The sequence below is a fragment of the Ovis canadensis genome, chromosome 26, assembly GCF_042477335.2.
Source record: "Ovis canadensis isolate MfBH-ARS-UI-01 breed Bighorn chromosome 26, ARS-UI_OviCan_v2, whole genome shotgun sequence".
Taxonomy (NCBI): domain Eukaryota; kingdom Metazoa; phylum Chordata; class Mammalia; order Artiodactyla; family Bovidae; genus Ovis; species Ovis canadensis.
This window is the reverse complement of record NC_091270.1, coordinates 31,851,286-31,878,779: the sequence shown is the minus strand read 5'-3', so window position 1 is coordinate 31,878,779 and position 27,494 is coordinate 31,851,286. Positions and strand designations below refer to the sequence as shown.

Sequence of the window (27,494 nt, the reverse complement as noted above, 5' to 3'; positions counted from 1 at the left end):
CACGGGGGCGCTGTCCGCACAGTCAGCGGCGACCCGGGCGGCGCCAGGTGTCCCGGGAGGGGCGGCAGGTGCGGAGTCCGGCCGCAGCGGGCCGGGAGCCGGGGTCATAAAAGGCGGCGGGGCGGGAGCGCGACGCTCTGGGGATCCACCGGCGCCGGCCCTGCCAGCGCGATGGCGGGGCGGCTGTGGGGCTCGCCGGGCGGGACCCCCAAGGGCAACGGCAGCAGCGCGCTGCTCAACGTCTCGCAGGCGGCGCCCGGCGCCGGGGACGGTGTGCGGCCGCGGCCCTCGTGGCTGGCCGCCACCCTCGCCTCCATCCTCATCTTCACCATCGTGGTGGACATCGTGGGCAACCTCCTGGTGGTCCTGTCCGTGTATCGGAACAAGAAGCTGAGGAATGCAGGTAGGGGCTCCCAGGACCCGGCAGGCTGGACGGGCAAGCCCCCAGCTTTCCCAGACGGCAACCTCTTCCCTGTTCGGCCACCTTTGCAAGCACGCAGCTGCCTCGAGCTGTCAACTGGCTCTTTTCCTAGAAAGTTTAAACTTTTTTCTTAAAACCTGGGGCCTTGAGTCATATTTAAAAATAGAGACCGAAGTACTTTTTCTTGAACCAACTAAGAAGCCTTCAATTTCTAAGTCAGAGTCAGATTTTCTTTATTTTTTGGAGAGGGGGACCCACTGTACAGTTTTCAGTTTCTGAGCTTTATTAGATTGAGAGAGACCACATACAGGTTGCAGAAAGTTCCTTTCAAATCAGATCAATGAATAAATCAATTGCTTGGTTTGACATGTAACCGATTTTTCCCAGCTTTGTTCAAATATGAGAAAATAGGTAAGCTGGCAAGATGATAGGGAAAGTATTTTTAGTTTTGTTGTCAGGAAGAGTTTTTGGTTTTTAGCATACAAAGAAGAACCACAGACACCTATACCTGCTTGGAAAAGTGACTGTTATTCTCCCCTCGTTAAACAAATTTGCATTTTAAACATAGAAACTGATGTAATAAAGAGGGTGTTTTCATATACTATACTACTAGAGCTAACTTTGCGCTTGAGTTAAACTTCATTTTTTTTTTTCTCCAAGCAATGAATTGAAATTAGTTTATCCTTGGTGGGAGCCCCAGAACAATTTGTCTGTAGGACACTGGCTATTTGGACCTCTAAATGATGACTAGATGGCTACTTCTGTATTTGGAGGCAAACTTTTAGGAGCTGGGGGTGGGGATGGGAAGGAACCATGTGCTTACAAATTTGTTAAAAGCAGTATTTTTGTTCTAAATGGTAGTCAGTCAACAATTTGATTTTGTTGAGTTCCTTTCTGAGAGGGCTCCTTTTTTTCTGTAATGCTTGGCACTGTCCATAGTTTAAGAATTAATCAACACTTGGTAATATGAATTGAATTGGAGTTGGTTCATAGAATAGCCTCACTTCACTGACTGGCTGAAACGAGGTTGCCAAAAGGAATTCTGCCTTCAGGAAGAGGCTCCTAGAAGAAAATGTAGACTGTAGCTCCTTGACATTGGTCTTGGCATTGATTTTTTTAATCCAACATCAAAAGTACAGCAAAAGCAAAAATAAACAGGTGGGACTATATCAAACTAAATGTCTTCTATACTGCAAGGGAAGTCATGCAAACTGAAAAGGCGTCCTATGGAATAGGAGAAAATATTTTCAAATTATATATCTGGCAAGGGGCTAGTATCCAAAGTCTATAAAGAACTCGTACAGCTCAATAGCAAAAAACCCAAACATCTGATTAAAAAATGAGCAGAAGATCTGAATAGACATGTTTCTGAAGACATACTGGTGGTCAACAGGTATAAAAGAAGATGCTCACTATAGTTAATTGCAGGGGGAAATGCAAATTAAAATCACAATGAGATAGAACCTCACATCTGTCAGAACGGCTATCGTCAAAAAGATGAGAGAGAACAAGTGATGGTAAGGATGTGGAGGGAAGGAACCTTTCTACACTGTTGGTGGGAATGCTGATGCAGTCACTATGGAAAACAGTATGGAGGTTCCTCAAAAAATTTAAAATAGAGCTGCCGCAGGATTCAGCAATTCCAGTTCTGGGTATTTACCCAGAGAAAGCAAAGCACTAACTTGAAAAGATATATGCACCTCTGTGTTCATCGCAGCGTCGGTTACAGTAGCCAAGATATGGAAGCAATATAAATGTCCATTGACAGCTTAAAGGATAAACAAAATGTTATGTAAATGCACAACGGGATATTACTCAGCCATACGGTAGAATCCTGGCGTGCTGCAGTCCATCGGATGGCAAAGAGTCGGACACGACTGAGTAGCTGAACTGAATGGATACAGTGGAATGAAATCTTGCCATTTGTGACAACACAGATAGACCTTAAGGACATTATGGGAAGGGAAATAAGTCAGCCAGAGAAAGACAAATAGCATATTATATCTCATACATGTAAATCCCCCCCCCCCCCAAAAAAAAAAACCAAGCTCATGATGCAGAAAACAGATTGGGCGTTGTGGGTAGATTGCCGGAAATGGCTAGAGAGGTTGAGACAAATGGGTGAAATGTTTTTGTTTCCTTTTTTTAAGTTAAATGGAATTTTCTTTTTTTTTTTTTTTAAAAAAAAGAGGATATGAGGAGACCAGCGCTGTGAGCCTGGTATGAGAATTCTCTGTCATATCCCAGGAGAAGAGTTGAGAAGCCTGCTTTCTCACCAGGACTGATTTCCTGCCAATCCCCACTGCACCGTGGATCTCCAGGTTCTGGGCATGCTTGCTCTGATTATGATGGGTTAATCTGCAGTGCAATAGTCTCATTGCGTTAGTGATCGTTTTGACTCCTTGGGTTAGGGGTTAATAACAGGACTTTGCTTTCAACCCTAAATTGTCAAGTAGGGTGTAATTCTCAGATCTTTCTCCAAGAGCTTACCTCACTTCATTGATATCAACAGTTGCAGCACTTGGAAAGTTTGAATCCTACAGAACCTTTCATTAAAAAAAAAAAATATATCCACATGCCTGGCCCAAGTGTACTTCTTTATGCTTTACAAAAAAGAACTTAGACAAGGTGCTGTCCCGTCACACTGCTTTGTAATTTGATTGTTTGCTGAGCAATTTTTTTGATAGAGTTTATAAAACATTGCATTCCTGGAGCTAACTGGGAGATAGCCCTGTGGTGAGCTTAAATATTTGATACTTCTATACTTTTATAATTGGGGATTTTTATTCAAAAGAACCACTATTACAATTCAAACTATTTGAGGTTTTCTAGAATGAATGGTGGGCTTTCCAGGTGGCTCAGTGCTAAAGAATCTGCCTGCCAATGCAGTATACACAGGAAATGCGGGTTTGATCCCTGGTTCAGGAAGGTCCCCTGGAGAAGAAAGTGGCAACCACACCAGTATTCTTGCCTGGGAAATCTCAAGGACAGAGAAGGGTGGTGGGCTACAGTCCACGGGGTCACAAAAGGGTCGGACGTGATTTAGTGACTAATCAATAACAGAATTGATGGTAATATGAAACAGTGATAGAGATCACTGATTCAAATATGAGTTTTGGGATCCTTATGAAAAATTATGATTGTACAGTCCTTCAATTTTATTTTATTGGTATTAAGGATGAAAAGATGGATAGGAGAGAAAGGAAGAGGTGAGACAAGAAAACAGGAATGCCAAGGGATCTTAAACTTTGAACTAGGACTTTCCTTTGGGAAAGTGGTATAATGGCATGATTGTGTAAGCTCCCCTCCTCCTGTTCATCAGAACCATAACAGACGCAGACACGAACCCCAGCCAGCCACCAGGATCTTAGGTGCTGACAGACTGTCTGCTGGGCTCCTGTCCAAAATTTGATATTAAGAACGAACAGTATTGTATTTGCCTCTTCTGAGCAAATTTCATAGTGTAATGGGAAGATTTCTGCACTGAAACATTGGCATTCATACTTGCTAACTACCTTGTGATCTAAGAAATCAGTTAAGACATCCAAGCCGCACATTTCACGTTTGTCAAATACAGAAAATATCTAATCTTTCAGCCTCACAGATTGTTGTGGTTACCTAGTGAGATGATGCATTTGGAAAAGGATACTTTGCAAACTTTGCGTGTGGAAAATGATGCATATGTTGAAAAGCATAAAGCATGTGTAATTGTGTGTTTTTTTTCCCTAGGTACACCTAACACAGGCATATTCAGTTTGTTAAAATAAGCTGTAGACTTATGACTTCACATTTTTCTACATACATGTTGTACTTTAAAACTTTAGGTTAAAAAATAAAGTAAGATTTATTTATTTAAAATTTAATTATCTGGAAGTATAACCTCTATAGAAAATAGGCAATAAATGGAAGTAAGCAAAAGTAATGGGCTCTCACCCATGGCTGACTTGTTCTGCACTGGAGCGCCACAAACCTCTGAGGCTAGTATCTGCACCCTCATAAATTATAAGCAGTGAGTTAGAAGGAAGATTGACACATATAAGGGAACGGTACACTTGGCAAACAGCATGGGTAGAAACAGACTCATTAAAAGCAGGTCTGGAAAGCTGAACAAGCACAGCCTTTTAGGGGAACTTTGTACAGAAACAAATAACTGCCCAGCATTAACCGATCTCTAGAAGAATAGAGCACAATGATGGATTTGTTACCTATGACTCTGAGCCATCAAGGAAAGACCTGATCACATTCAGGATGTTCTGCCTAAGAAGACAAGGATGCAATTGTTTAGAAAGATACCTTTCTAAAGAGGTTTATTTTTATTTTTCAGTTTGGTGCATAGTGGGGTAAACTTTCAGTAGAGTTAAAAAAAAAAAAGTTCCCAGAGTGACTCCAAGACTGGGTGATCAACACTGGTATTCCACTCCCACACTTGTTTCTTTCAGATCAATATTGAACATTATTCCTGTCTATCCTGTGTCACCGCATGGAAGGGCTGCACAAATTATGGAGAAAACATGGAGCCTCTGCCTTGACTTAATGAATTTTAAACTTGGATGCTCCAGGGCTGGTCTTAAGATGCTTTTAAGTCTTAGCAATGCCTACCTAATATTATTTTCAAATTCAGGTATAGCTTAGTAAAATGCATAAAACATAAGTGTACAGCTCGGTGTGTTTTAACGTATTTATTTACATAAGTGACCATCACTTTTGGGAAATGATTTGAAATACGGGTGGCAGTATTAGTCACAGCTTGAACTAGAATTTATGCAGAATCCAAGTACTGGAAACCACCACCCTGAAGTTTTTCTATCATCTATGAGCAGATTGTTGCCTGTGTTGAACTTGACTCTTTGCTTGTATCCTTTGCTCAGGCCATGAAGGACAGTGCTCGCTGCCGTCTCTGTTAACCTTGACCACACTCACCACCTGGTCATCAGTTCTGCAGCCCGGGTCCCAGTGAATGTGTTCATAGCTGCTTGATTGAGCCCTTGACCATTCTCGTCACCTGCGCTAGCTTTTTTTTGCCTCCTTCCCCTCCTTTCTCTCTTTGTTTGCCTTCTCTTTTGTTCTTCTCCATTGTCTTTTTTTTGCTCTTTGGTCTCTGATTTTCTTCAACCACATAATTAGATTCAGTCACTTAGTAAAAGTCATACCTGTATCTCTTTTTCCTAATTGTGTCTGTTGAGCATCAGCAAAAGATAGCCCTGAACTTATAAGTGTGTTGTATTGTACAAGTTCACTTCCTGGTGGCTCAGATGGCAAGGAGTCTACCCTCAATGCAGGAGACCTGGGTTCAATCCTTGAGTCGGGAAGGTCCCCTGGAGAAGGGCATGGCAACCCACTCCAGTATTCTTGCCCAGATAATTCAATGGACCAAGGAGCCTGGCGGGGTATGGTCCATGGGGTCACAAAGAGTCAGACATGACTGAGCGATTAACACACTATGGATTTCTTAGAAGAATATTGTATATGATATTTTGGTTCTTATGCTAGCTGGTCCACAAGAGCATTCAGACCAACAATATGGCTGAAATAATCTTCAGAACTGCTAGATCACCTGAACTCATGAGCTTCTGTAAAACAACCTGCCTTGTCTGAATTCTGAGCCTCTTGGGATCCTGTGAGGATGGGAAAGAGTGGTGTGGGTCGGAGCTTCCCTTATTAATTCAGAAATGTCAGAAGAGGGTTCGGGTTCATGGCATGATAATAGAGAGTAGATTTAGAGTCAGAGATAGGGTGGAAATAAGTATAAGTATGTGCAGCTGCTCGTAAGTTGAGAGCTCCTGTGTTGGAGACCAGTAAATCAGATCCTATAGGGAGGAGTGGAAGGAGCTTGGGAAGAAAATGTGTCCAGAACTGAGGCTCTGGGCCTTCTTTCCTGAATGGATCTGTGTTTATCCATAATCTCTTTGGGCTGTTTGCCCTTCAGTAAATTGATGGACAAGATCTCTGAGTCCTTTCTGATTCTGAGTCCTTTGATTTACGTGATTATGAAACTGACTACAAAGCTGGGAATCATAGTGCTATGAAACTGACTAGACTGTGTGTAGGTGGTGATAATTGGTGCCGTAGTTCTTATGAAAGTATGCCTCACTTGTCCTAAACTACCTGGGTCATTTGTCATATATTGGCTGGAGGAAAATATCTTAATGACATCTTGTTTCCCCATTTTATCTCCCAAGAAATGTTTACAAATCTTAGAAATTTTCCATATGGTTTTCCCTCCTTGGAAGAGCATGAAGTGACCAACTACCCAGAATAATTCAAGCCTGTTCTGATGGGCCTCTTTCTTGGTTGCGGAACAATGGGTTACTTCTCTGGGGCATAATGAGGTTCTCGTGAGTTTGGGCAGACTGAGCCAGGGACACATATGATGAGCTGACCAGCAGAGTATGTGAGCAAGCAATCCTGAATGCCTCTGGGTGGGCCATCAGGGAGAGATGGGCTCCTCCAGGCCTGTCGTGACCCTTTCAAGCTGTAACTACTCAGGAGGAGCGGCCTCAATAGATGGCCAGCCTGGCCATTCAATTTGCAACAATGCACACCTGGAGAACAGCAGGTTCTCATAAGCAAACGCTTCCCTCTCACAGAGGCGTTCAAAGGCGGATGTTAGAAGTGGTTCTAAAATAAAGAATCAGACAGTCTCTCCTGCAGTATCAATTTGGAATGTCCATGTAGAGGCCATGAAAGTGGCTTAGTCACATGGTTTCCTGGTGATTTAAAACCCAGAGTTCTGTGGACTCTTTAAAGCCAAAGAAAAACACAGCAGAATCTAAACTATTTATATATGAACCAAGTGCCCGAATCCAAAAAGGAAAATAAAAACAACTCATTTTCAACACTTCTGAGTCATTTTATCCTTTCGGGAACTTTCTTTAAAAAAGAATTATTCATTTCGCTGTGCCAGGGCTTCGTTGGGACATGCAGGATCTAGTTTTCCTAACCAGGGATGGAACCCAGGCCCCCTGCATTGGGAGCATGTAGTCTTAGCCACTGGACCACCAAGAAGTCCCCAGGAACTTTCTTTTTTTTTTTAAATAAATTTATTTAATTGGAGGTTAATTACTTTTCAATATTGTATTGGTTTCTTTTTCAATACGCATTCATTCTGCACCTTATGTCCTCTTCCCACTGTCAATGATGCTTTCCTGTGATATGCTGAATATCCGTGACATGAGGTATAAGGTAACTAAAATAGTAACAAAGGCCTAGATTCTAGGATATACAGTATTCCTCACTGATCTGTCCGGTGTTTTTAATGGTAAATCTAAACCTTTTGTAATAAAACCGAAGCCTCCTTTTTATTACTCTGGTTCATACGCAATTTTGCAAAAACCGCTGGCCATCTTTGGTCAACATTTCAATTTAATGCATAGATATTTTACAGCATCCATATCAAATTACCAACCCCGATTATTAAAGGAATTCAGCTTTTCAACCCTACCATCCTATTTTTAAGTTATTTCTGAATTTGTGTTTGAAGTGCTTTTCAAGCTTGAGAAAAATTAAAGCAGGAAACTGCTGGAATTGTACTTCGTGTCACGCTTTCACAGACAGCAAATTTGGTCCAATGTCTGTGGATAAAGTGGAAAAATAACTTCTTATTTGGAATGTCTACTGCTTTGTACTTACAATTTATACAGCAATTTACAGTTTTCAAAGTACTTTCCCACATTTTGTTTTATTTGTCCTTATAACAGCCTCCTCAGGTAGATAAAGGAAACTAAACCCCCAAATTCATAGATAAATGATCAGTATTTCTTATCTCAGCACACAGCCCAGTGTAGTACAGTGGAAGGCACACGGCAATTAATGTCAGAAGACTCAGGCTGAGTCTTGTATTTGCAGTACTTTTATTTGTGGTATGTTTAGAGCCCAGTTTTTCAATGTCTCTAAACCTCAGCTTGTCCATCTGTCCAGTGGGGTACTTATCTCACAGGGATGCTGGGAGGATAAACTTAGATTCTGCCCACCCATCCACCTATCTATGTATCACTTTGAAGTCATAAAATACTTTATAAATAAAAGTATTATTATGTTATCCCTGGTGGCTCAGATGGTAAAGAATCTGCCTGCAATGCAGGAGACCCTGGTTTGATCCCTGGGTCAGGAAGATCCCCTGGAGAAGGACATGGCAACCCACTTTATTGATGTTTTCCTTTGCATGCTTAGGCATTGTGTTTTTTTAAGTATTTTAATATGGAACTCTAAATTTTTCCAGACTTGTCAAATTCCCTGGAAACATTAGGGCAGTGGTTTTAGATTCCTAAATACATGATTGAATTTGGGTCCACATGGCTAAATTTGGATCTTGTATTCTTCCGTCATTCAGTTTCATAAGAAAGCAGTAATTTTCAGCATTAAATTAATCATGGATGAGATAGAACTTACTTTTGCCAGCTTTCAGAATCATTTTTCTCTTGGAAATTTAAAAAGTCAACCAAGGATAAAATATAAACCATCTGCTTTTTATTTCTCACTAACATTTGAGGGTTCTGCTTTTTTTTTTAAAAAAAAAAAATACCTGCTTTGAAAAATGTCTGCCTTGGAAGTCATTTTAAATCTCCACTGTCTCCAAGCTTGTTTTGCTCATTCTTTATTAACACCTTTGAAAAATAAAAACTAGAACATTTGAGGTGAATAGTAATGGCAACCCACTCCAGCACTCTTGCCTGGAGGGTCCCATGGACAGAGGAGCCTGGTGGGCTGCAGTCCATGGGGGTCGCTGGGAGTCGGGGACGACTGAGCAACTTTACTTTCACTTTTCACTTTCATGTATTGGAGAAGGAAATGGCAACCCACTTCAGTGTTCTTGCCTGGAGGATCCCAGGGATGGGGAAGCCTGATGGGCTGCCATCTAGTGGGTTACACAGTCGGACACGACTGAAGTGACTTAGCAGTAGCAGTAAAATCATTACAAGGTACCTTGAATTTCCCTATTTTTCCTACATATTTTTTCAGTTGTCTAACAGAAATGCCCTATCTTCTAAAAAAATAAATACAGTAAGGATTTTCTAGGCTACCAAAGAGGCCATTAATGGATTGTTTTTAAAGAAGCATTTTTTGCATGTTTAAGACATTGCATGGTGTCATCAATATTATCTGTTCTCATTCACAAAGTTGATTCCATAATCAGCAACCTAATCTTCTCAACTTTCAAGTAGGTTAGCTGACCTGAAACCAGAGGACTCTGGGTGACAGCTCAAGGAAATTTAGTGAAATTAAATAATGCTGCCAATGAAGGATAAACTTTTGGGTTTTCTGATTGACGTTCTCTAAATTTTTTTTTTCTCCCACAGAGGTGTACATTTTTGGCAACCACACTGAAGAAGTTAGTCTTAGAGAAATGGACAAAAAGAAAAAAAAAAGAATCTGCTTGAGTCTGAATACTATTTAGACTATTTCAGGGTGAATTTGAGTTGTTGAGCTTGTAGCTTAAAAGGATGCTTACTTGCTTTGATGTTGAGCACTTTTGGTGCTGATTGAACTGCCTGGAAAATCCCATGGATGGAGGAGCCTGGTGGGCTGCAGTCCATGGGGTCGCTAAGAGTCGGACATGACTGAGCGACTTCACTTTCACTTTTCACTTTCATGCATTGGAGAAGGAAATAGCAACCCACTCCAGTATTCTTGCCTAGAGAATCCCAGGGATGGGGGAGCCTGGTGGGCTGCCATCTATGGGGTCGCACAGAGTCGGATACAACTGAAGTGACTTAGCAGCAGCAGCAGCAGAACTGAGTATTTATTTAAATAAGTATTTATTGAATACCTTCAATATGAGACAGAATACAAATCCTTGTTGGTTGTCAAAATGCAAGCCACAATGCTAAGCATATGTAAAACATGGCTCCCATTTCAACAGATGACCTCTCAGTTCAGTTCAGTACAGTTGCTCAGTCATGTCCGACTCTTTGCGACCCCGTGGACTGCAGCATGCCAGGCTTCCCTGTCCATCACCAACTCCCGGAGTTTGTGCAAACTCATGTCCATCGAGTTGGTGATGCCACCCAACCATCTCATCCTCTGTCATCCCCTTCTCCTCCCACCTTCAGTCTTTCCCAGCATCAGGGTCTTTTCCAATGAATCAACTCTTCACATCAGGTGGCCAAAGTATTGGGGCTTCAGCTTCAGCCTCAGTCCTTCCAATGAATATTCAGGACTGATTTCCTTTAGGATGGACTGGTTGGATCTCCTTGCAGTCCAAGGGACTCAAGAGTCTTCTCCATCACCACAGTTCAAAAGCATCAGTTCTTTGGTGCTCAGCTTTCTTTATGGTCCAGTTCTCATATCCATACATGACTACTGGAAAAACCATAGCTTTGGCTAGATGGACCTTGATTGACAAAGTAATGTCTCTGCTTTTTAATATGCTGACTAGGTTGGTCATAGCTTTTCTTCCAAGGAGAAAGTGTCTTTTAATTTCATGGCTGCAGTCAAGGTACTTTTAAAATTTAGTTCTTTTATTTTCAAATAGAAATAAAACATGGAGTGTAAAGGTGTAAGACTCAGAACATGTTACATAACAGGAACTTTTCCAGTTGATTGGTAGGTGATAGCTGGAGCTTAAAGTAGTCATGAGCATTTTTTAAAGTGTTACCTCAGGATGAAAGAGTAGAGGGTAATAAAGAGAGAAACGTGACCTTTCCTTTAAGGGCAAATCAATGAGAGAACATCAATAGAGTCAATAGTTAAGAGTCAAGAATAGAGACAAAAGCAGAGCTTTGAGGAGAATATATTGGCCCCATATCTTGTGAAGGAATTAATACAGCCTGAAGAAATACCTATTGGGGAAGGTTCGAGGACCAACCTGCTAACTTAAATTCATAAAAATTTTCTCATGTATTTATTAAATGGCAGATAATAAATGTTTATAATCAATGATTTGTATTTTATCTTATGTAATTTTCTGAAACACTTAGGAAATCAAAACTCTCTTGTGGTCTAGAAAGGGATAATGTACTTTTATCTTCCATATATTCAATTTCTTTTTTTTTCTTAAATACTTGTTGGCTGTCTCCTAGGTACCAAGTCTAGGATAATATTGGAGCTTGGGACATAGTTCTTTGGCAAAACAAACACTACTCCAGTTAATTAAGATTTGGTTTACATTCTAATGTATACTTTTAAGAGTTTTATTTGCTAGTGTTTTTTTTAAGTTTTAATTTCATTTGTGCCCTTTTTACTTGACTTATTCTACTAGTGACGTTAATTATTTCCTCTATTTAGGGTCTGAAGTACTTTCAGTTATTCTCATTCTTTTACCAAATAAGCTTTTTAAAAAGGTTGCTACATGTAATAGATATATATGTTTATATATATCATGCATATACTATATAGATATATGCTTTTTAAATATTCTCTAAGTGAATCAAAAAAAGAACCAAATTTTGAAGTTTTAAAACTTAGTTTTATGAGAATCTTATAGTTCTGTACTGTTAGCATTTTTTATTTCTCATTTAATTTTAGCATATAAAAAGGGCAATGATATGATTGCACCATTTCTAATATTCACTTATTGGCCGCCTTGTGTGGCACGTGAAATCTTAGTTCCCTGACCAGGGATCAAACCTGTGCCCCTTGTGTTGGAAGCACAGACTCTTTACAGACTCTTAACCACTGGACCACCAGGGAAGGCCCACCAGTTTTAATATTGACAGGAATTTTTTTTTTAATTTAGCAATTTAGAGTTCTTCTCTAATTAAATAGTGATATTATTAAGTGGCATTAATTTGTCTACTAAAGCTGGCATTTCCCTGAGACCTTCAAAACCAGGAAAGGTGTCTAAGGAAATAAAGACTACCCCCAGTGGCTCAGTGGGGAAAGAATCTTCCTGCTATGCAGAAGACACAGGAGACATGGGCTCCATCCCTGGGTCAGGAAGATCCCCTGGAGAAGGAAATGGCAACCCCCTCCAGTATTCTGGCCTGGAAAATCCCATGGTCAGAGGAGCCTGATGGGCTACAGTCCATGGGGTTGCAAAGAGTCAGACACGACTGAACTAACACACGCACAGCCCAAGTAGAGTTAATAGAATTTTTTGATTGCCTTTTTAAAAATATGGTTCAGATATTCCATTTGTCTTTAAAGTTTCATCCTTCATTCTGTGATATAAAAAATAGTGCTGCTGCTGCTAAGTCACTTCAGTCGTGTTTGACTCTGTGTGACCCCATAGACGGCAGCCCACCAGGCTCCCCTGTCCCTGGGATTCTCCAGGCAAGAACACTGGAGTGGGTTGCCATTTCCTTCTCCAATGCATGAAAGTGAAAAGTGAAAGGGAAGTCGTTCAGTCATGTCCAACTCTTTACAACCCCATGGACCGCAGCCTACCACGCTTCTCTGTCCATGGGATTTTCCGGGCAAGAGTACTGGAGTGGGGTGCCATCACCTTCTCCGAAAAAATAGTGCATATGTGAGTAATTTGTAGTCAGTGTAAAGATGAAAGACTGGATCAATACAGCTATAATATGGGTATTTACATATTACAGGTGTCTCCCCCACCCATCCTTCTAAGAACAGAATGACCAGATCTAGAAAATGAGCAGAATCCTTAAGCAAGATTTCACACCTTTAAAAACTCAAAATTGAGCTAGGGCAAGAGGGTCAAGTGTATTACCTTTTTATTCCTCAAGTCCTTTTTTTTTTTTTTTTAATTGAAACATAGGTGATGTGCAGTGGTACGTTTCTGTACTATATTCCTTTATGTTGAGCTCCTTATGGTGTTCTTAGTCTCTTTTATTGTAAAGAGGCTGTATTTATCTAACAGTTAAGAGCAGCTAGTCATCATCTGTGTTCACAGTGTTGCTGCTGCTGCTGCTACTGCTGCTAAGTCGCTTCAGTTGTGTCCAACTCTGTGCGACCCGATAGGAGTCTGAAATAAGGAGCAGAATGGGGAGGTGCAGTTCAACAGAGAAAGAGACCGAAGACCCAGGAAGGAAGGAGGATGGAGGTGGCCAGAGAGCCAAGCTGTCCTCACAAGCAGCCGTGTGTTGTAGGAACAGCGTCTTCTACTATTCAGGCAAGGTAGTCTAAGGACAGGTCTCCTGGGAACAGGGTGTTATGTTTCAGAGACTTTAAGGAGGATGAAGGCTGAGAGAAGGGATCAGGAAGAATGTCACTGATGACTGGAGAGAAGTTTGACCAACGTGGTGTGAGTAGCACCCAGATATTCTAGAAAGTGAATTCAAAATTGGTGGAAAGGAAATAGAGGGACAGCCTTGCTTGAAAAATTGGAGGGGAGAGGAAGAGGCTGATAGCTGGAGGGAACAGGGGGGTAAAAGTAGGTTTGTTTGGGGACTTCCCTGGCGGTCCAGTGGTTAAGAATCCACCTCCCAGTGCAGGAGAGAGACACGGGTTCTATCCCTGGTTCGGGAAGATTCCACATGCTGCAGAACAACGAAGCCCGTGCTCCACATCCAGAGAAAAGCCAGCACACCTCAGCAAAGACCCAGCGCAGCCAGAGAGAAAGTTTTAGAAAGAAAAGCAAATGAAGCAACTGACAAACAACTAATCTCAAAAATATACAAGCAACTCCTGCAGCTCAATTCCAGAAAAATAAACGACCCAATCAAAAAATGGGCCAAAGAACTAAGCAGACATTTCTCCAGAGAAGACATACAGATGGCTAACAAACACATGAAAAGATGCTCAGCATCACTCATTATCAGAGAAATGCAAATCAAAACCACAATGAGGTACCATTTCACTCCAGTCAGAATGGCTGCTATCCAAAAGTCTACAAGCAATAAATGCTGGAGAGGGTGTGGAGAAAACGGAACCCTCTTACATTGTTGGTGGGAATGCAAACTAGTACAGCCACTATGGAGAACAGTGTGGAGATTCCTTAAAAAACTGGAAATAGAACTGCCTTATGACCCAGCAATCCCACTTCTGGGCATACACACCGAGGAAACCAGAATTGAAAGAGACACGTGTACCCCAGTGTTCATTGCAGCACTGTTTATAATAGCCAGGACATGGAAGCAACCTAGATGTCCACCAGCAGATGAATGGATAAGAAAGCTGTGGTACATATACACAATGGAGTATTACTCAGCCATTAAAAGAATACATTTGAATCAGTTCTAATGAGGTGGATGAAACTGGAGCTGATTATACAGAGTGAAGTAAGCCAGAAGGAAAAACACCAATACAGTATACTAATGCATATATATGGAATTTAGAAAGATGGTAACGATAACCCTGTATGCGAGACAGCAAAAGAGACACAGATGTATAGAACAGTCTTTTGGACTCTGTGGGAGAGGGAGAGGGTGGGATGATTTGGGAGAATGGCATTGAAACATGTATAATATCATATAAGAAATGAATCGCCAGTCTAGGTTTGATGCAGAATACAGGATGCTTGGGGCTGGTGCACTGGGATGACCCAGAGGGATGGTATGGGGAGGGAGGAGGGAGGAGGGCTCAGGATTGGGAACATGTGTACACCTGTGGCGGATTCATGTTGATGTATGGCAAAACAAATACAACATTGTAAAGTAAAAAAAAATAATAATAAAATTTAAAAAAAGGGGGGGGGCTTATTTGCCTGGAGTAGGCCCCTTGCAAGGTGACAGAGATCCAGGCAAGAGCCAGGGCGGATGAGACGCTTCCTCCAGCCCTGGTGTGCGTCTGCTCCAGGGAGCCACCTTTTATGAAGCTGAACGCTGTTCCACCACAGCCAAGGAAAAGTGAGGAATGCGTGTTTATCCAAAGCCAAGCACAGTCCGTGCATTCTCTTGCATCTTCACCATGGCTGTTAGTATCGTGACTTATTACATATGAAGAGACTGAGGTTTTGATTTACCGGAGATCATCTAGCAAGCGACATAGTCAGGATTCAAACTCAGGTGTGGCTTGTTTCGGAGCATCTGTTCCCTCTGATAATCTAAAAAGACAGGTTTCTGAGATACAGTCCTTTGAAGTTCAAGAACGTAAGACAGGGCCAGTGAGCTTTGATGTGCAAAATAAGCCTTCTGCCTTCCCTGTACTGCACCCTATCACCTTCAACATCTCAACTTTCTCTTGTCCTACCCTTAAAGTTTAATAAACACATGGACTTTTTTATATCATCCAGGTGTATAAGCAGAGTCTTCATTAAACCAGATTTCTCAGAGCTGAGTCTATGGATTTGCTACTTAAAACAAATGAAAAATATTTCCAAGAGTAGCTGAAGCTCATCCCCACCCCTCCCCCATTTTAATTGATCTTTACCAGTTTGATGTTAAAGTCCAGGCACAGCAGGTGTTTTTTTTGGGGGGGGGCGGTGGTTGAAAAAAATCTTTATGAGCAATGAATTCAGTGAGTCTCTAATTGTGCTCTGCACACAGGTGAAGTCCAGGCTGAAAATGAAAGAGGAATGAATATTGGTCTGTTGAGAAACCTAAATTCAGGCAGATAAGAGCACACAATTTCTGCTCTGGACAGGTGTTGTTTAGAGAGTAGGGATGTATTTGTTCATCCAGGAAACTGTTCTTAGTACCTGTTATATGCCAGGCACCTTGCTGTCAGGGAGGATTGAAAGATTCCTTCTCACAGTCCTGAATCTCAAATACAGCCTTAGAGGAAGACAGACCTCCACGCACAGGTGGAGGTGAGATGTAGGAAGCATGTCCACCCCTAGTGAGGATGAAAGAATTGAAGAGTGATGCCAAGAAGCATGCAGAGTCTATAACTTGTACCCAAAGAGGTTGGTTGCCTGGTTTGTAAGATGGCATAGAACTAGCTCCTCTTTTTCTACCAAGAAGCTGATGACTTCTTTCGAAAACCACCCAGACTCATCATAGAGCTGAAGGTCTGTCTTATTTTGCCTAAAAGCCTAAGTTGAGAACAAGATCAGAGGTTCGGTGCTCATGCTTTGTAGAAAGTGTGCACTCAGGAGGGAGCAGAAGTAAGTGAGAGAAGGCGATCAGGCAGGGAACGAGTCAAGCAAGGGTGGGATTGCTGGTGAAGCCTAGACTTGGCCTGACCATGAGGCGAGGGCCTCTAGGAGTAAATCCAACCATGCAGTTGTCACCACTCGAGGCAGGAGGGCTGGCCTTTGTGCACCAGGGTCAGCTGGTCATTCATTGTTCCACTAAGGGCATTTCTCTGTAGAAGGGCGCAGCTGCAGTAAACGGAAGCGCCCAGCACTCATCAGAGTTTCCGGGATAAATGCGTTTCATTTATATACATTGAAGATGCTAGGTTTATCATGAAGAGTTGGCTCACATGACTGTGGAGGCTGAGGCATCCCGCAGTCTACCATCTAAAGCTGGAGGCTCAGAAGAGCCAGGTCAGAGTTCTAATCTGAGCCTGAAGACCTTCGAGTCAGGAGTATCTAAGGCAGAAGTCCCAGTCCAAGGGCAGGGGAAGACCGAGGTTCCCGCTCAGTAGATAGCCAGCAAGGCTGAGTTCTCCTTTCCTCCAAATTTTTGTTTTCTTTAGGCCATCAGTGAATTGGATGATGCTTATCCACACTGGGGAGGGCCTCTACTTTACTCAGTCTACTGATTCCAATGTACTTCTTTTGAAACACCCTTAGAGACACACCCATAAATGTTTAACCACATATACCAAGGTAGTGTCAAGTTGACACATAAAATTAACCATCCCAAGCCTGAAGTTCACAGACAAAGCGGTTGAGAAGAAACGATGGATGTCAAGAGGGAGAGTGAGGTCAGACTTGAACCTTGGAGGAAGGACCGGAACCCAGTAAGCCATTAACAGAGATTATTTTAAATTTCAGAGTGCATTGCTATGCTGGTTGTATAGACTTCTAGGTGTCTGTAAGAGCAGATGGGTTGTATCTATCTGGCGTTACCCAGAGCTGAGATGGAAGAGATGACCTTACAAGGTGTCTAACTGTGAATACTTTTATCTGGTAGAATTCTTAAATGAAAAATAGGAACTCTCTTTCCTCCTCCTCCCTGTCACACCACACAACACACACACACACACGCACGCACGCACACACACACACACACACGCATGCACGCACGCACACACGCACACACACACACCAGCTGTGACAAAGCCTCTAGCTGAGCTCCCCAACAACAACATCTGCATAGAATCTAAGGCTTCATTTTTTTTTCTTCTCCTCTTGTAAAATAGGATCATTTCAAAGAAAAGTAAATGAATCATTTGATTATGGTAATTATTTGAACAGAAAAGAAGCATAATCACTATAAAATAAATGGAGCAGAGGATTAAAGCCATGAAAGAAATTTGTGACATCACTTACTATCTTATTTTAAAACTTAAAAATCTATATCAAGCCCATTTGTCATCATAACATTCTGGATAAAAATGTACTGTTTTGATGACAATTTAATTTGTAGCTGAGTTTCATATATTCTCGTTTTTAAGGTATTAAACATGCTGAGTCAAAAAATTTATTGAAATATGCCCATGTTAGAATTTAAACATTTCATTGGTAATTGAAATTGAACTGTGGGAAAAATAAATGTGCATTTATTGCTTCAATTTGGCTTAGTATAACCTATTTTCAAAGAAAATTGTTTTCATGACAGTCTATCTGAAATTCCTACTTAGATGTGAAACCTGGCCTTTTTTAGTCACTGCAGCTTTCTTCACTTCCTTGCAGCATTTTTCAGGCTGGAATAAAATTTTTCGGACAGAAAACTCACAAAGGTTATTTTATTTCAGATGTTGGGAGAAGACAATTTAATTTACTTCCTTGAACATTAGAGCAGAAGTCTCAGCTGGGTACTATTCAGGATACAAATATCAGGCAGACAATCTCAGGGGACAACAGTGTGGACACAGAGGAGAGCCAAGTTTACAAGTAAATGTAATCAACGCAGAATACACACCAGTCTGCCTGAAACGTTCTTCCCACTCTGTCCAGCCCCCTGCCTGCCTCTCTGTCTTGTCTTCTGTATATACTCATATTGTACTTCTTCCTTCTCTTTTAAATTGTGTTTGTTTTTCTAAGATTGAGGGTCGGAGGAATCCTGACCATTCATTCTCATTTCCCCAGAACCTATTCACTTAATGCATTTTTACTGAATGGAATTTATTACAACGTTTCTTAAATTGAAAGATGTAAAAATAAAGTGATTTAGGAATCTTCAAAAGAGAAAGCTCTTTCATATGGTGGGGCAAACAAGTGAAGGTTCTAAGCATTTCTTTTAACACAGACTGGGAGGGATGGGGAGCAATGAAAAGTTAGATGAGGAGCTGCTCAGGGCAGAAGAAGAGTATGAAACAAAGGAGAACAAACCACACAAGTAAATACAGTAAGTCCCCTACGTATGAGCCTTCAAGAGGCAAACTTTCAAAGATGTCAATGTGCATTCACCTGTCCAGCCACCTAAGTTAGTTCTGTCTGAGGAGGCACTGATAGCTTTTGAGACACAGGAGCTGAACATAGAATGGTACACAAGCGTTGTAACAGCCTTTCTTCCACAATGCGATTCAATGCTACTCTGTTATCTACGATGAGAACAAAAAGAGCTACTATCCAGACAACACAGGATCAGTTTTTTCAAGAGGGGAGATAGAACTGAATCCACCAAGGAACCAGAACCTGTACCATCCAATCAGGCGTGAGTGAAGTTGCAGCTTGCCCTCCATCACCTACTGCTGACAATCGGCTGTACCATCTCCCACCTTCTCTCCCACGTCCTGTCAGTAATTCTTTTTGCCTGTTCACATGATGACAGCCCCTGTGTGCCAGCTGTTGTACTGTACTACTGTATTTTTCAAAGTACTGTAAGATTCAGTTCAGTCGCTCAGTCATGTCCGGCTCTTTGCAACCCCATGGACTAAAGCTAAAGCACACCAGGCCTCCCTGTCTATCACCAACTCCTGGAGTTCACCCAAACTCATGTCCATTGAGTCGGTGATGCCATCCAGCCATCTCATCCTCTGTCGTCCCCTTCTCCTCCTGCCCTCAATCTCTCCCAGCATCAGGGTCTTTTCAAATGAGTCAGCTCTTTGCATCAGGTGGCCAAAGTATTGGAGTTTTCAGCTTCAACATCAGTCCTTCCAATGAACTTCCAGGGCTGATCTTCTTTAGGATGGACTGGTTGGATCTCCTTGCAGTCCAAGGGACTCTCAAGAGCCTTCTCCAACACCACAGTTCAAAAGCATCAATTCTTTGGCACTCAGCTTTCTTTATAGTCCAACTCTCATATCCATAGATGACTACAAGAAAAACCATATCCCTGACTAGATGGACCTTTGTTGGCAAAGTAATGTCTCTGCTTTTTAATATGCTGTCCAGGTTGGTTCCTTCCAAGCAGTAAGTGTCTTTTAATTTCATGGCTGCAGTCACCATCTGCAGTGATTTTGGAGCCCCCAAAATAAAGTCAGCCACTGTTTCCACTGTTTTCCCATTTATTTGCCATGAAGTGAAAGGACTGGATGCCATGAGCTTATTTTTCTGAATGTTGAGCTTTAAGCCAACTTTTTCACTCTCTTCTTTCACTTTCATCAAGAGGCTCTTTAGTTCTTCTTCACTTTCTGCCATAAGGGTGGTGTCATCTGCATATCTAAGATTATTGATATTTCTCCCGGCAATCTTGATTCCAGCTTGTGCTTCTTCCAGCCCAGCATTTCTCATGATGTACTCTGCATATAAGTTAAATAAGCAGGGTGACCATAGATAGCCTTGACGTACTCCTTTTCCTATTTGGAACCAGTCTGTTGTTCCATGTCCAGTTCTAACTGTTGCTTCCTGACCTGCATGCAGGTTTTTCAAGAGGCAGGTCAAGTGGTCTGGTATTCCCATCTCTTTCAGAATTTTCCATAGTTTATTGTGACCCAAACAGTCAAAGGATTTGGCATAGTCAATAAAGCAGAAATAGATGTTTTTCTGGAACTCTCTTGCTTTTTTGATGATCCAACGGATGTTGGCAATTTGATCTCTGATTCCTCTGCCTTTTCTAAATCCAGCTTGAACATCTGGAAGTTCACGGTTCACGTATTACTGAAGCCTGGCTGGGAGAATTTTGAGCATTACTTTACTAACATGTGACATGAGTGCAGACGCAAGTGAAGAGTGCGGAGTGAAGAAGATGCTTTGGCATTGCCTTTCTTTGGGATTGGAATGAAAACTGACCTTTTCCAGTCCTGTGGCCACTGCTGAGTTTTCCAAATTTGCTGGCATATTGAGTGCAGCACTTTCACAGCATCATCTTTCAGGATTTGAAACAGCTCAACTGTAATTCCATCACCTCCACTAGCTTTGTTCCTAATGATGCTTCCTAAGGCCCACTTGACTTCACATTCCTGGAGGACTTCACATTCTAGATGAGTGATCACACCATCGTGATAATCTGGGTTGTGAACATCTTTTTTTGTACAGTTCTCCTGTGTATTCTTGCCACCTTTTCTTAATATCTGTAAGATTAAAAATGTTTAATTTTTTTGTGTGTTTGTTTTTTATGTATTTTGGCTTCCTTGATGGCTCAGATGATAAAGAATCTGCCTGTAAAGCAGGAGACCTGGGTTCGATCCCTGGGTTGGAAAGATCTCTTGGAGAAGGGAATGGTAACCCACTCCACTGTTCACCCCTAGAGAACCCCATGGACAGAGCTAAGCCCATGGAGTCACAAAGAGTCGTGCATGACTGAGCGATTAGCACTTTTATGTATTATGTGTGTGAAAAGTATTATAAACCTATTACAGTATACTACTATGTAGCCAATTCTACTAGTTGGGTGCCTAGGCTAACTATGTTGGACATGCAAGCAAATTGGACTTAAGAATATGCTCTCGGGACAGAACTTGTTCATATATAGGGGACTTAACTTTAACATACTTGTAAAAGAGCTTGTAAAATTTGACTGGAGTATACTTAACCTTTAAAATATGTTGAATTATTGTGTTCATATAAAATTGTTACTTACCCTGATTATCTAGAGTTTAATTTTTCTACCTTAAGTTGTTCATAAAATCTAAAAGCATTTCTCCCTTTTCCTTTGGATTGAGGTGAGACAGTTGTAGGGCATTTATCGATCACCTATCATGTGCCAGACACTGCTCAGTACTTGACAGAGATGGCCTCATTTAGTCCTCATCATACCCTGTAAAGACAATGCCATCATTATCTCCACTTACAGAAGAGGAAATTAAAGTTTGATGTAATAATGTAACTTGCCCCAGTTAGACAGCTAGTAAGGGGCGAAGCCAATATTCTAACCTAGCCACTGATAATAGGATGCTTTTTCTCATACGATATAGATGAGGGCCCTCTGTTTTCCAGGAACAGGAATTTGAGAACCTTTGAAGAATTAGAGAGAGATAAAAGGCCTGGAACTTAGGGAAGTCCTGCCTGGCTTGAGGTAAAAAAAAAAAAAGAAGAAGCAATATGAGGTTTCTCAGATAATGTAGACGATTCCAGAATAAAAGATGTGATGGGCGTATCCTGAACTCAAGATAAATATATATATATATTTTTTTAAAGCACAAGAGAAACCAAGGAGTTAAAAAGAGGACAGTTTTAACCACGAAATATGCCTTGTTTGGGGAATCCGGGAGCTTGGGAACAGTGGAGTTGATCTGATAAAGACAATGAAGAGCTCAGTTCTCAGGGAAATGGCTTCCGCTTCTTTTAGAATCCGGCAGAAGCTGCCACCCAAGTGGCAGTCCCAGCTCTTTTTTAAAAACTGTGAAAGAAAACCCATGCGACCCGTGTGAAACTGGCCCTAACCACAAAGGAAATGGCAGCCCACTCCAGTACCCTTGACTGAAAATCCCATGGACAGAGGAGCTGATGGGGTTACAGTCCATGGGGTCCCAGAGAGTTGGGCACGACTGAGCGACCAACACTTTTCACTCTCTTCCGGTAACTGTGATGTTGGGCCATCCGAGCAGCCGACACAGCTCTTGCTTGAATACCTGGGAAAGAAAACCCATGCAACCCGTGTGAGACGGGCCCTAACCCATGTTTTCTAAACCTTTCTCTTTTAGGGAATGTGTTTGTGGTGAGCCTGGCAGTTGCAGACCTGCTGGTGGCCGTGTATCCGTACCCCTTGGCGCTGGCGTCTATAGTTAACAATGGGTGGAGCCTGAGCTCCCTGCATTGCCAACTTAGTGGCTTCCTGATGGGCTTGAGTGTCATCGGGTCCGTTTTCAGCATCACTGGAATTGCCATCAACCGCTATTGCTGCATCTGCCACAGCCTCAGATACGGCAAGCTGTATAGCGGCACGAATTCCCTCTGCTACGTGTTCCTGATCTGGACGCTGACGCTCGTGGCGATCGTGCCCAACCTGTGTGTGGGGACCCTGCAGTACGACCCGAGGATCTATTCCTGTACCTTCACGCAGTCCGTCAGCTCAGCCTACACGATCGCCGTGGTGGTGTTCCATTTCATAGTTCCGATGCTCGTAGTCGTCTTCTGTTACCTGAGAATCTGGGCCCTGGTTCTTCAGGTCAGATGGAAGGTGAAACCGGACAACAAACCGAAACTAAAGCCCCAGGACTTCAGAAATTTTGTCACCATGTTTGTGGTTTTTGTCCTCTTTGCCATTTGCTGGGCTCCTCTGAACTTCATTGGTCTCGTTGTGGCCTCGGACCCTGCCAGCATGGCACCCAGGATCCCCGAGTGGCTGTTTGTGGCTAGTTACTATATGGCATATTTCAACAGCTGCCTCAATGCGATCATATATGGACTACTGAACCAAAATTTCAGGCAGGAATACAGAAAAATTATAGTCTCATTGTGTACCACCAAGATGTTCTTTGTGGATAGCTCCAATCATGTAGCAGATAGAATTAAACGCAAACCTTCTCCATTAATAGCCAACCGTAACCTAGTAAAGGTGGACTCCGTTTAAAAATGTGGAGCATGAATGGCAAGATCTGAACACTACTCCAAGCCTTACTCATTTTCATTCCCTCTTGGTAGATGCCTAGGAAAACAACGTGGGGGAGAAAGCTTACAGTCTTTAGAGTTTGTCCCTATATGTCTGAGCTAATGTGCTGTCAGCATTTTGAACAAGTCTCTGGTTCTACTTACCAAGAGAAACAGAACATACCATGAGTTATACGTTCATTGAAGAGTGTAGTTCAGGGAACAGAGTGGGAGTTAATTTTAAGAAAAATGCTGAATGTATTCAAGTGGAGAAAGTGTGCAAACTTTTCTTTTATTGCCAAGTGCCACCAAAGTTCAGTTCAGCTCAGTCGTGTCCAACTCTTTGCAACCCCATGAATTGCAGCATGCCAGGCCTCCCTGTTCATCACCTACTCCCAGAGTTCACTCAGACTCACATCCATCGAGTTGGTGATGCCATCCAGCCATCTCATCCTCTGTCATCCCCTTCTCCTCCTGCCCCCAATCCTTCCCAGCATCAGGACCATTTCCAATGAGTCAACTCTTCGCATGAGGTGGCCAAAGTACTGGGGTTTCAGCGTCAGCATCATTCCTTCCAAAGAACACCCAAGGCTGATCTCTAGAATGGACTGGTTGGATCTCCTTGCAGTCCAAGGGACTCTCACCACAGTTCAAAAACATCAATTCTTTGGCACTCAGCTTTCTTCACAGTCCAACTCACATCTATACATGACCACTGGAAAAAACCATAGCCTTGCCTAGACAGACCTTTGATGGCAAAGTAATGTCTCTGCTTTTCAATATGCTGTTTAGGTTGGTCATAACTTTCCTTCCAAGGGGTAAGCGTCTTTTAATTTCATGGTTGCAATCACCATCTGCAGTGATTTTGGAGCCCCCCAAAATAAAACCTGACACTGTTTCCACTGTTTCCCCATGTATTTCCCATGAAGTGATGGGACCAGATGCCACGATCTTCGTTTTCTGAATGTTGAGCTTGAAACCAACTTTTTCACTCTCCTCTTTCCCTTTCATCAAGAGGCTTTTTAATTCCTCTTCACTTTCTGCCATAAGGGTGGTGTCATCTGCATTTCTGAGTTTATTGATATTTCTCCCGGCAATCTTGATTCCAGCTTGTGCTTCTTCCAGCCCAGCGTTTCTCATGATGTACTCTGCATATAAGTTAAATAAGCAGGGTGACAATATACAGCCTTGACGTACTCCTTTTCCTATTTGGAACCAGTCTGTTGTTCCATGTCCAGTTCTAACTGTTGCTTCCTGACCTGCATACAGGTTTCTCAAGAGGCAGGTCAGGTGGTCTGGTATTCCCAAGGTAATAATTGCTACCAAGGTACTAATTGCTTTTTTCCCCTCCACTTTTTGAATATTTCTAGTAGAAAAACAAGCAATGTATTTTACTTAAAAATGAGTACATGGAACAAAAAAGGGAAAGTGAGATGAGTAACTCATTACACAGAGAAAGACTGAAAATAAATCAGTGAATAACTCCACAACCATGGCCATCACCAAGTCTTCAGTTGGCTGGATTAGCACTGGGGAGCTGCAGTTGTGATAACCACAGTGATCCTCTCTATTAAAAGCTGAACATTCAACTAGATAAAGAACAAATTATGTGACAGAATTCTTTTCAAATGTCAATAACCATAGTATTTTAAAGCACTAACTACATAGAAAACTGTGTTCATCTTTGTTAGACATTTGGTTTATTATGATTTTGTCACTGAATATCATTATCATTCATGTCACTGACCAGCTGCTTTGAATTTTTCTCTTTTAATTTATTGAGTCATCTAATCAGTTAAAAGGTCCAACAAAGTTCTGTCTAGTCAAAGCTATGGTTTTTCTGGTAGTCATGTATGGATAGGAGAGTTGGACTGTAAAGAAAGCTGAGCACTGAAGAACTGATGCTTTTGAACTGTGGTGTTGGAGAAGACTCTTGAGAGTTCCTTGGACTGCAAGGAGATCCAACCAGTCCATCCTAAAGGAAATCAGTCTTGAATATTCACTGGAAGGACTGATGCTGAAGCTGACGTTCCAATACTTTGGCCACCTGATGCAAAGAACTAACTCACTGGAAAAGAGCCTAATGCTGGGAAAGATGAAGGCAGGAGGAGAAGGGGAGGACAGAGGATGAGATTGTTGGATGGCATCACCGAGTCGATGGACATGAGTTTGAGCAAGTTCCAGGAGTTGGTGATGGACAGGGAGGCCTGGCGTGCTGCAATCCATGGGATCACAAAGAGCTGGACACAACTGAGTGACTGAACTGAACTGAATCAGTTAAAAATGCCAAAGAATCAAAGAGCTATAGATTCTTATATATATGCGCTAAATGCAATGAATGGGTTCTTGATTGATAATCGATTTGGGCAAGTAAATTGCTAAACCAGAAAGTTTTTCTTTTATAGGTAACTCAAAACAATATTCTGTAATAGCTCAATATTTCATTGCCCTAATAATACTGAAAGTCTAGAAGAAGAAGGAAAAAAAGCATGAGTAAACTATGGTTTCATAAACTATGATTCTAAGTTTAATCCAAATAGCTATTTGGAAGTACTATGAGGTTTGTGGCATGGAGTGCTTTGCAGGAAATTAGAACCAAATTTTCTTGCATTTTAAAGTTATGCAAAAATAAAACAACAACAAGAAAAACAAACTATCACATTCTAGAATGAATTGGTGTTTTGCAACTATATACAGAAAACAAAACTGATCTGGATATGTTTGCTAATATCTCTACAGATATATAATCAGAATCTCCTTGGAAAATTCTAGGGTCAGTTATTGTAAAAGATATCTCTGATAATTTTTTTGATTAAGCATATTTGGGAAATACTAAATTATTACAGATTTTATTTTCTTGGGGTCCAAAGTCACTGCAGACAGTGACTAAAGCCATGAAACTAAAAGATGCTTGTTCCTTGGAAGGAAAGCTAGACAGCATATTAAAAGGCAAAGACATCACTTTGCCAACAAAGGTTCATATAATCAAAGCTATGGTATTTCCAGTTGTCATGTATGGATGTGAGAGCTGGACCATAAAGAAGGCTGAGCACCAAAGAACTGATGCTTTTGAACTGTGGTGTTGGAGAAGACTCTTGAGAGTCCCGTGGACTGCAAGGAGATCAAACTAGTCCATCCTAAAGGAAACTGAATATTCTAAATATTCAGTCCTGAATATTCATTGGAAGGACTGATGCTGAAGCCGTAGCTTCAATACTTTGGCCACCAGATGCAAAAAACTGACCCATTGGAAAAGACCCTGCTGGTGGGAAAGATTGAAGGCAGGAGGAGAAGAGGGTTCAGAGGATGAGATGGTTGGATGGCATCACCGACTCAACGGATATGGGTTTAAGCAAACTCCGGGAGATAGTAAAGGACAGGGTACTGGTATGCTGCAGTCTATGGGGTTGCAGAGATTCAGACAGGATTTAGCAACTGAACAACAGCAAATTATAGTTTGTAGAGAAGAAGATGATGGTGATAGTGATGGGGGTGTGTGTGTATGTTTGTAAGTCATCTCTCAAACTTTTCCCATCAAGTCATTTATGTGTTAAAGGTCTAGTCAGAGCTAAATTAAATAGTAAAGATCATTTTAAAGCTAATGTTCCAAATTTCAGATAACTGAACTTTCAAAAAGATTAACCATGGTAACTCCTTTTGAAAGATATTATACTTTGTTCTTGACGCTGAGGATGAATTACTGTGTTGCTAACTATGTGTAGTATGATTTTTTGCTCTTTATAGCATTTTATTTCTTAATTTATACAATAGCAAAAATACTGCACAGAAGCTATGCCTTTTAAAAATTATCTGCCAAGTAGAGTATCTCACCTGAAGAGCAAGTAAGTGACTTTAAAGTCTAGAAATGTTTTTCCTCTCTATCATCAAAATATTAGCTCATTAAAAGAATGACAATGAAAAACTAACTCATAAAGATCAAAGACTGAGATTTCCTCTGTTGAAATCACATTGTAAAAGACGTGTAAGCCTTCGAGACATGGATCAGTGGTGTCCTCACTGTAATATTAATAAATAGAAAGTGTTTCTCTCCTGACAAAACCTCAGATAGGTAGGTAATCTGCTGTGCCTGATTTCCCCAGTGTGTAAATTACTTTGTGAACTGTTTGAAAGATTAGCTCTTTAAAGACTACTAGATTACTGTTGATCCAATGATAAATACTGTTGCATAGTACAAAATGAATAGCTGGCAATGTGCTGCGTTACGGAAGGGAGCACATTTTCATCAGGTCTGCTATGTTAATTAACTAT

The 27,494-nt window shown here is 41.5% G+C and overlaps 1 protein-coding gene across 1 annotated transcript; it reads left to right on the top strand.

Moving 5' to 3' along the window:
* The first annotated feature begins 103 nt into the window (after positions 1–103).
* MTNR1A (melatonin receptor 1A) lies at positions 104–23,352 on the top strand. Its single transcript, XM_069573293.1, has 2 exons — positions 104–403; positions 22,340–23,352. The coding sequence occupies exons 1-2, from the start codon at positions 172–174 to the stop codon at positions 23,206–23,208; spliced, it is 1,101 nt and encodes a 366-aa protein (XP_069429394.1). The 5' UTR covers positions 104–171; the 3' UTR covers positions 23,209–23,352.
* The last annotated feature ends 4,142 nt before the right edge of the window (positions 23,353–27,494 follow it).